Consider the following 10,091-nt stretch of genomic DNA (forward strand, 5'->3'; position numbering starts at 1 on the left):
TAGTGAACTAATGAACGAATTGCCCGGCCTCTACTGCATCTAGTGAACAGTTTTCTGAGACGCGGATCAAGTTAGCGAACTGATATTTTTTCGCTGTCCAATTTCTCGCAAAAGCGAGTTAAAGTTCCCTGACTTTAGCGAACTTGTAAGCTACAAGTGAAACATTTCTAGGTCATTATCTAAAATACTAACTAACATGCTTGATTAAACCAGTTGATATGCCAGTTTATTACAAGGTTAAGCATGTTTATAGCTAAGTAGGTAGTTGACATGGCTAGCTACCAGCTTTGGTGATGGTGGGTGCCTCCTAGTCTAGCTAGCCAGGGCCTTGGCACTGAAATATACTCGTTCATAAGGCAGCTAGTTGATATGTCGAAGTTGTAGTTAGCACAGATTAATAAAAAATTGTTAGGACTAATCCGTTTTTATATTAAATGGTTGGGAACTAGCTACCTAGCCGGGAACTGTCGGACAATGACAATATCCTGATTGCTGAAATATAAGTGGATTGTGCTCATGATTGTCAACGATTTCCCGCTTGCCTTTTTGAAATTATATTAGAGTGATTGAGTTTACCCAGGATATTAGCTAACTAGCGCCTTTCATCTGTGTCTGAGCTAGCTAGCTAGGTCAGTAGATTAACTTTATCTATCTTGATGATTGACGCCTACTCAGGTACTGGCCACAATGAATGCCTACAGTAGTTGGCTAATATCTTTCTGCCAACTTCTTCAGCAGGCTGTTGTGGTTGCTTATAGAAAAGTGCCAGGCAAATGAACTAGTGACCAATTAAATATTTATTTTCTCTTTATTCCAGGATATTCAGAAACAGAGAGATGGATTTCAGACATCCCTAAATTTGAAGCTGTCAAATGGTTATATTTTACCTGAAGGTAGAATGACACCAAACACACTTTTTGTTGGAGGAATCGACATGAAGGTGAATAACTAACTGCTATAGTGTATATTCTTGTCGTCTTTCTGCTGGCATTTCCATTTTTTTTTTTAAGTATTGACTTTTTATAGTGATTATTTTTTTAAACATTTTTTCTATTTTTATATTGACCCCTACACTGAGCTTGCAAGTAAGCATTTCACTGTACCGTTGACACCTGCTGTATCCTGTGCAAGTGAAAAATAAACTTTGATTTGATTACTTATTATGCAGAGCCTCCACATGGGAAGTTGCGTTGTCTATGATTAAGTGTGCTTTGGAGGGGGAGAGAATGTTTCACTGGGATAGTGTGTTCATTTGGCCTGCTCACTGGAATTAAACTGATCCTAAACCAAAAATAATTCCCTAATGGATACAATAAAGTCAACATCTAACTTGCTCATATTGCCCTTTTTTAGGTGGATGAGAATGAAATCCGGGACTTCTTTGCGAGATTTGGTGCAGTGAAGGAAGTGAAAATCATCACTTACCGCGGCGGCATCTGTAAAGGGTGAGTCCCAAATTAGTCGGCTTTAGTCAAGGCAATTGGATCCATTCAAATTAACCTGGCCTTATATGGAACAATGTCATTCTTTGTGTAGATATGGATTTGTTTACTTCAATGAAGATGTCGACATCCAAACCATTGTTGACGTAAGAACCATTCATTTAACATAATGCATCTTAAATGGAGTCAAGTCTTTAAAACTTTGCCTTCATTCTAATCACAAGCGAATGTGTTTTCTCTTCACCTTGTTTACTCTGCAGCAACAGATCAGTTTTAAAGGGCGGAAACTGAAGCTGGGTCCAGCAATCATGAAGGAAAGGAGCTCACGTGAGTTGCTTCACTTGTGTTCATTTTGTTAATCTGTGTGTTTGTAGTAGCTATTTGACCTTGTCTTTTGTACTCTATTGCCACTGCTGAAGTCTGGGTAGTGGTTAAACGTGTTCCAGGTCAACTACATTGCAGATGTTGCATAGCATCAACCAATGGTGGTGTGCCAGGTCATCGACTGCAGTCAGACATCCAAATTGCTACATCAAATGATGTGGTTAGCTGACCACATCTAGGCATTGTGCGATCTGGCATTCTGTTTGTTTGCCCCGCCCAGGTTCCATGCCGTCTCACCTGGCTGGTCAGGTCCCCTGGATGAGCCCCTCCCAGTACATCTACTGCACCTGCTGCTCTCCTGTGGGCGTGGCTCAGCCCTCACCTGTACTCAACGGGGGCAATCCCTACATCCAGGTAAGGCCCTGTCATCACCCCAAAGCCACTGGCTGGGTCCCAAATGACACCCTATTCCCTACATAGTACACTACTTTTGACCAGTTCCCAGGGTGCCTTTAAGAACACACTGTTGCAAGATGGTGCCAAAGAACATGGCTAATGTTTTACATTCTTCTAACAAATTGTTTTTTTGTGTAACTTATTTTGTACATAATGTTGTTGCTACTGTCTATGACCGAAAATAACTTCTGGACATCAGAACAGTGATTACTCACCTTGGACTGGAAGAAACTTTTTCTTTTATCGAGTCCGACAAAGTATATACTGCTTTCACTGGAACAGGCCCAGATCCCTGTAATTTGCTTGAATAAAAGACGCAGGAAATGGGGCTGCAGATAGGGCTGCTTTCTGAGAATCGGTAGGTGAGCCAGTAAACTCCCACTGCACGGTAGCAAGAACAACGGATGGCAATCATTGGAAAATAAAATTTATGACCTACGATTAAGATTATCCTACCAACGGGACATTAAAAACAGTAATATTATGTTTCACCGAGATGTGGCTGAACGATGATACGGATAATATATAGCTGGCGGGCTTTTCTATGCACCGACAGAACAGAGAAGCGACGTCTGGTAAGACAAGGGGTGGGGGTGTGTGTCTTTGTCAATAACGGCTAGTCCGAGATGTCTAATATTAAGGAAGTCTCGAGGTATTGCTCGCCTGAGGTAAAGTACCTTATAATAAGCTGTAGACCACACTATTTACCAAGAGTTCTCATCTATATTATTTGTAGCCGTCTACTTACCACCACAGAACGAAGCTGGCACTAACACCGCTCTCAACCAACTCTATAATGCCATAAGCAAAGAAGAACATGCTCACCCAGAAATGGTGCTCCTAGTGGCTGGGGACTTTAATGCAGACAAACTTAAATCAGTTTCACCAAATGTTTACCAGCATGTCACATGGCAACCAGAGGGGAAAAAATCCGATACCACCTTTACTCCACACAGAGATGCATACAGAGCTCTGCCCTGCCCTCCATTTGGAAAATCTGACCATAATTTGATCCTCCTGATTCCTGCTTACAAGCAAAAACTAAAGCAGGAAGTACCAATGACCCCCCCCCCCTCAATACGGAAGCGGTCAGATGACGCGGATGCTACACTACAGGACTGTTTTGCAAGCTACGACTGGAATATGTTCCGGGATTCATCCAATGGCATTGAGCAGTACACCACCTCACATGCTGACCAGACACGTCGCGTGCGCGAGCGTCGCAAAATAAATTTTGAAATCCATGTTATTCAATTATTGCACCAACACTGCTCTCACGCGCCAACAAGCGTCTGCGATGCCAAGGGCTAAAATAGAAGTCATTCCTATTTCTGAAGCAGATCGCACTGAAGGTCCTGCCTCTACAATCTCCTCATTGCTTTATAGAAGCAGGTACCCACGTGCCATCCCCTCATTGGTTATACCCACGTGGGTGATTGAAAGACGAAACGTTTTGCCGGTTGTCGTGATAAAAGTGTAGATGACAATCACCATATAAGTTCAAACATGAAAAAGCCTGGAAGGAGGAGAGATGACTAGAAACGATTCGGTTGGCCGTGTTGTGTGGATTAATTGTCGGAGTAGAAGTCCTTGTGCATTTTAGGTAAAATAACAACTCAATGTTTATATCCCAGGACAAATTAGCTAGCAACAGCAAGCTAGCTAAATAAGACAAATTAACTAGCAAGCTAACTAGCTAAATTGCCATACATGATTTATGCTTTTTGACCTATCCCCAAATGAATGTCATTGGTTCAGAGTTTGTTTTGATATTTTAACCTGCGAGTCGTAATCGCATTTGGTGTAGGGGAACAAAATAAATTTATGCACGATAGCGCATGCGCGCAGCCGGTTTGGGTCCCGTGTCAGTCTTCGGCTTCATCAATAAGTGCATCGTCGACATCGTCCCCACAGTGACCGTACGTACATATCCCAACCAGAAGCCATGGATTACGGGCAATATCCGCATCGAGCTAAAGGTTAAAGCTGCCGCTTTCAAGGAGTGGGAGACTAATCCGGACGCTTTTAAGAAATCCCACTATGCCCTCAGATGAACCATCAAACAAGCAAAGCGTCAATACAGGATTAAGATTGAATCCTACTACACAGGCTCTGACACTTGTCAGATGTGGCAGGACTTGAAAACTATTACAAACTACCAAGGGAAATCCACACACGAGCTGCCCAGTGACGTGAGCCTACCAGACAAGCTAAATACCTTCTATGCTCGCTTCGAGGCAAGCAACACTGAAGCATGCACGAGAGCACCAGCTGTTCTGGATTACTGTGTGATAACGCTCTCGGTAGCTGACGTGAAAACCTTTTTTAAACAGGTCAACATTAAGAAAGCTGCTGGGCCAGATGGATTACCAGGATGTGTATTCAAGGCATGTGCGGCCGAACTGTCAAGTGTCTTCACTGACATTTTCAACCTCTCCATGACAGAGTCTGTAATACCTACATGTTTCAAGCAGACCACCATAGTCCCTGTGCCCAAGGAAGTGAAGGTAACCTGCCTAAATGATTACCGCCCCGTAGCTCTCACGTCGGTAGCCATGAAGTGCTATGAAAGGCTGGTCATGGCTCACATCAACAGCATCCTCCCGGATACCTTAGACCCACTCCAATTTGCATACCACACCAACAGATCCACAGATGATGCAATCTCACGCCACATTGCCCTTTCCCACCTGGAAAAAAGGAACACCTATGTGAGAATGCTGTTCATTGACTTCAGCTCAGCATTCAACACCATAGTGCCAACGAAGCTCATCACTAAGCTAAGAACTCTGGGACTAAACACCTCCCTCAGCAACTGGATCCTGGACTTCCTGACAGGCCGCCCCCAGGTGGTAAGGGTAGGCAACAACACGTCTGCCACACTGATCCTCAACACTGGGGCCTCTCAGGGTTGTGTACTTAGTCCCCTCCTGTACTCTCTGTTCACCCACGACTGCGTGGCCAAACACGACTTCGACACCGTTAAGTTTGCTGATGACACCGACAATGACGAGACGGCCTATAGGGAGGTCAGAGAACTGGCGGTGTGGTGCCAGGACACCAACCTCTCCCTCAAAAGGCGGGCCGTACAGGCCCTCATTAACATCGAGGCTGTAGTGGAGCGGGTCAAGAGTTTCAAGTTTCTTGGTGTCCACATACACAACAAACTATCATTGTCCAAACATGCGAAGACAGTCGTGAAGAGGGCAGGACAAAACTTTTTCCCCTTCAGGAGAAGATTTGGCATGGGTCCCCAGATCCTCAAAAGGTTCAACAGCAGCACCATCGAGAGCATCCTGACCGGTTGCATCACCACCTGGTATGGCAACTGCTCGGGATCTGACCATAAGGCGCTACAGAGGGTAGTGTGTACAGCCCAGTTCATCACTGGGGCCAAGCTTCCTGCCATCCAGGACCTACAGTTGAAGTCGGAAGTTTACATACACCTTAGCCAAATACATTTAAACTCAGTTTTTCATAATTGCTGACATTTAATCCTAGTAAACATTCCCTGTCTTAGGTCAGTTAGGATCACCACTTTATTTTAAGAACGTGAAATGTCAGAATAAAGTGATTTATTTCAGATTTTATTTCTTTCATCACATTCCCAGTGGGTCAGAAGTTTACATGCACTCAATTAGTATTTGGTAGCATTGCCTTTTAAATTGTTTAACTTGGGTCAAACGTTTTGAGGAGCCTTCCACAAGCTTTCCACAATAAGTTGGGTGAATTATGGCCCATTCCTCCTGACAGAGCTGGTGTAACTAAGTCAGGTTTGTAGGCCTCCTTGCTCGCACATGCTTTTTAAGTTCTGCCCACAAATGATCTATAGGATTGAGGTCAGGGCTTTGTGATGGCCACTCCAATACCTTGACTTTGTTGTCCTTAAGCCATTTTACCACAACTTTGGAAGTATGCATGGACAGGCAAGCTTCTAAAGCCTTGCCTGTCCATTTGGAAGACCCATTTGCGACCAAGCTTTAACTTCCTGACTGATGTCTTGAGGTGTTGCTTCAATATGGGGCGGCAGGGTATCCTAATGGTTAGAGAGTTGGGCTCGTAACCGAAAGGTTGCAAGTTCGAATCCCCGAGCTGACAAGGTACAAATCTGTACTTCTGCCCCTGAACAGGCAGTTAAACCACTGTTCCTAGGCCGTCATTGAAAATAAGAATTTGTTTTTAACTGTCTTGCCTAGTTAAATAAAGATAAAATAAAAAATATTTCCACAATTTTCAATCCATCTATTTTGTGAAGTGCACCAGTCTCTCATGATGCTGCCACCCCCTTGCCTCACGGTTGGGATGGTGTTCTTCGGCTTGCAAGCATCCCCCTTTTTTCCCAAACAGAACGATGGTTATTATGGCCAAACAGTTCTATTTTGTTTAATCAGACCAGAGGACATTTCTTCAAAAAGTACTGTCCCCATGTGCAGTTGCAAACCGTAGTCTGGCTTTTTTATGGCGGTTTTGGAGCAGTGGCTTCTTCCTTGCTGAGCAGCCTTTCAGGTTTTGTCGATATAGGACTCGTTTTACTGTGGATATAGATACTTTTGTATCTGTTTTCTCCAGCATCTCCACAAGGTCCTTTGCTGTTGTTCTGGGATTGATTTGCACTTTTCGCACCAAAGTAGGTTCATCTCTAGGTGACAGAACATGTCTCCTTCCTGAGCAGTATGTAGTCTGCGTGGTCTCATGGTGTTTATACTTGCATACTATTGTTTGTACAGATGAACATGGTACCTTCAGGCGTTTGGAAATTCCTCTCAAGGATGAACCAGACTTGTGGAGGACTACATTTTTTTTCTGAGGTCTTGGCTGATTTCTTTTGCTTTTCCCATGATGTCAAGCAAAGAGGCACTGAGTTTGAAGGTAGGCCTTGAAATACATTCACAGGTAATACTCCAATTGACTAAAATGATGTCAATTAGCCTATCAGAAGGTTCTAAAGCCTTGACATAATTTTCTGGATTTTTCCAAGCTGTTTAAAAGGCACAGTCAACTTAGTGTATGTCACTTCACCCTCACCTACATGTCCAAATTACCTCAACTAACCTGTACACTGACTCGGCACTGGTACCCACTGGAATTGTGAGAAAATCGGTCTTAACAATTTTTGGGAAAATTACTTCATGCACAAAGTAGATGTCCTAACCGACTTGCCAAAACTATAGTTTGTTAACAAGAAATTTGTGGAGTGGTTGAAAACCAAGTTTAATGTCTCCAACCTAAGTGTATGTAAACTTCCGACTTCAACTGTATATAATAGGCGGTATCAGAGGAAAGCCCATAAAATTGTCAGACTCCAGTCACCCAAGTTATAGACTGTTTTCTCTGCTACCGCACGGCAAGCTGTACCGGAGCACCAAGTCTAGGACCAAAGGCTCCTCAACAGCTTCTACCCCCAAGTTTTATAAGACTGCTGAACAATTAATCAAATCTCCCCTGGACTATTTACTTTGACCCCCCCCCCCCCCAAGCTCCCTTTTGTACAGTGCTGCTGCTCGTCGTATATTATCTATGCATAGTCACTTCACCCTCACCTACATGTCCAAACTACCTCAACTAACCTGTGCACTGCACACTGACTTAGTACCGGTACACCTGTATATGACGTCATTGTTCTTATTGTGTTACTTCGTATTTCTTTTTGACTTTGGTCTATTTGGTAAATATTTTCTTAACTGTTCTTGAACTGCACTGTTAAGGGCTTGTAAGTTCACATTTCACTAAGGTCTACACTTGTTGTATTTAGCGCATGTAACAAAAAAAGTTTGATTTGAAGATGGGCTTGGATCAGTTCACACTTTTGGACTAATAGTGGTCCCAAAAGTGCATCTGCCCACCATGTTCAGTAGGGAAACACTGGACGTTGCAAATAGAAATGTCCCGAATAGAGCTGATGGGATTCCTTATTCTAGATGTCAGAGGCATGTTTTTTTTCTACATAACATTCCACTAAGCTGTTCTCTGCTGAACATGGCCCAAGAAAACTACACACGTGCTCCTAAAATTACACCAGATTGACAGTTGACCATCTTATCTTACGCTGAGGGAATATAGATATTATAGTATTAGTTTTTCCCTCTTTTCTCAGCCTTACTCGTATAACGGCCTTCAAGGAGTCATGATGCCACAGATGCCCATGAGCTACTCACAAACCGCCTACGCGTACCAGGTAAACACAAACTTGTACAGGCAGAGAACCTATTAATAAAACAACTTTATTGTCCTCTGGAGAAAACACGCAATACAACATGACACATTGAGTATCAACAATATAATATACTAAACTAATATACATGTGTGATGCTAGATGCCTAGACCACCTACATACATCTGACATACTGTAACATAGCATGATAGACAGTCCCACCTGCTCCACATCCTCCATATATTCCCAGAGGAGGCATAAAAGGATGCTTATGTGTTCTTGTATGTCTGACCTTTGACCCCCTGCTCCTCCCCCAGTACGCCTCACCACACTGGACCGGGGAGCAGAGGACACGTCTTGTCAACCAGGTGACGCTCACGTCTTCTGAATGACTCTATACCTTTTGGTTACTGTTAAGAATGCATGACCAGATATGTAATTGTATTTGAACTGATTGGAATGTTTGTACCGTCTGTATTGTTGGCTGGTCAAGTCATGGCCACTGGGTGGCAGTGTTTGGTAAAGCTTATATTGTCGTGTTGGTGTGAGTCCTTTTGAGCTCACAAACAGTACCATCCGCCAGTCTGTATCAGTAATTCATGTGTAGGCTAAGGATGACGGATTTTCTTCAAGGGTGTTTTTGCTGTAATAGCTCCTGTGTTAAGGTTCACTGTGGTTGTTTCAGCCGGCTCATTATTTGATGTGATGTGGTGCACCGTTTCCAGAACTTTGTGGACTGTGGAGTCCAGACTCTGCTGACTCTGCTGTAGCCCACTGACCCTCCGGTACCAGGTGAGCGCATACATACACACCCTGACCCTCCCAGTGTACCAGGTGAACACACACACACCCTGACCCTCCCGCTAGGGCTGTCCACGACAAAAGAAAATCTTGGTCGACCGAGTCGTCCTGTTCTTAAATCAATCGATTGGTCTTTTTTTAAACTTATTTTTCCATATAGACAAACACCTTATGTGTTTGAATAAAACCAACTACATATGCAACTAGATTGACTGAAGCTTTAAGCACACTGTTTGATTAAATAATTAAGACACAAATTACTCAGAGACCGATGGTCACGCTGTTTAAAAAGAGGGTCTGTGTGACTGGCGCACGTTGTCTCGCTCTCCTCCCTACTGCAGTGAAAAGGCACCACAGCAAGTGTTTATTGTGCTCTCCGTGCTGAAGCTGCTAAATCATTTCAGCCATTTAGTTTCTTGTTTCTGACTGAAAAGGCACTGCATCTCATTGCTAGAGTCGTCACTACAGACCCTGGTTTGAAATCTGGGTTTATCAAAACCGGCCATGATTGGGAGTCCCATAGGGCTGTATACAATTGGCCCAGCGTCGTCCGTGTTGGGGGAGGGTTTGGCCGTGGTAGGCCGTAATTATAAAATAAGAATTTGTTCTTAACTGACTTGCCTTGTTAAATAAAGGTTTTAAAAAAAAACACAAAAAAAACAAACAATGGGCCTGACCTATAGCCTATCATTATCACATCAATAAATTGGCTATAACAAACTCTCAACACAGTAACACGTGACAGCAAAATGGATGCAGAGGACGTGAAAAATAAACTGGATATGGGCGAATGTTTACTGGTTGCTTGGGGGAAAGTCAGATCTGTGGAAGACATTTGACTTAGTTGTGGAAACTACTGGAGATAAAGAAAAAGGAGGGTATATGGTGGAGGTTGACCGATTATGATTTTTCGAAAC

At 43.3% G+C, this 10,091-nt stretch overlaps 1 protein-coding gene across 1 annotated transcript; it reads left to right on the forward strand.

The window, feature by feature from the left end:
- Positions 1–218: 218 nt before the first annotated feature.
- Positions 219–9,143, forward strand: dazl (deleted in azoospermia-like). The gene is made up of 9 exons (XM_064985451.1): positions 219–236; positions 818–940; positions 1,354–1,445; positions 1,537–1,588; positions 1,703–1,769; positions 2,047–2,180; positions 8,317–8,397; positions 8,691–8,741; positions 9,099–9,143. The coding sequence occupies exons 1-9, from the start codon at positions 219–221 to the stop codon at positions 9,141–9,143; spliced, it is 663 nt and encodes a 220-aa protein (XP_064841523.1).
- The last annotated feature ends 948 nt before the right edge of the window (positions 9,144–10,091 follow it).

The sequence above is a fragment of the Oncorhynchus masou genome, chromosome 13 (assembly GCF_036934945.1).
Source record: "Oncorhynchus masou masou isolate Uvic2021 chromosome 13, UVic_Omas_1.1, whole genome shotgun sequence".
Taxonomy (NCBI): domain Eukaryota; kingdom Metazoa; phylum Chordata; class Actinopteri; order Salmoniformes; family Salmonidae; genus Oncorhynchus; species Oncorhynchus masou.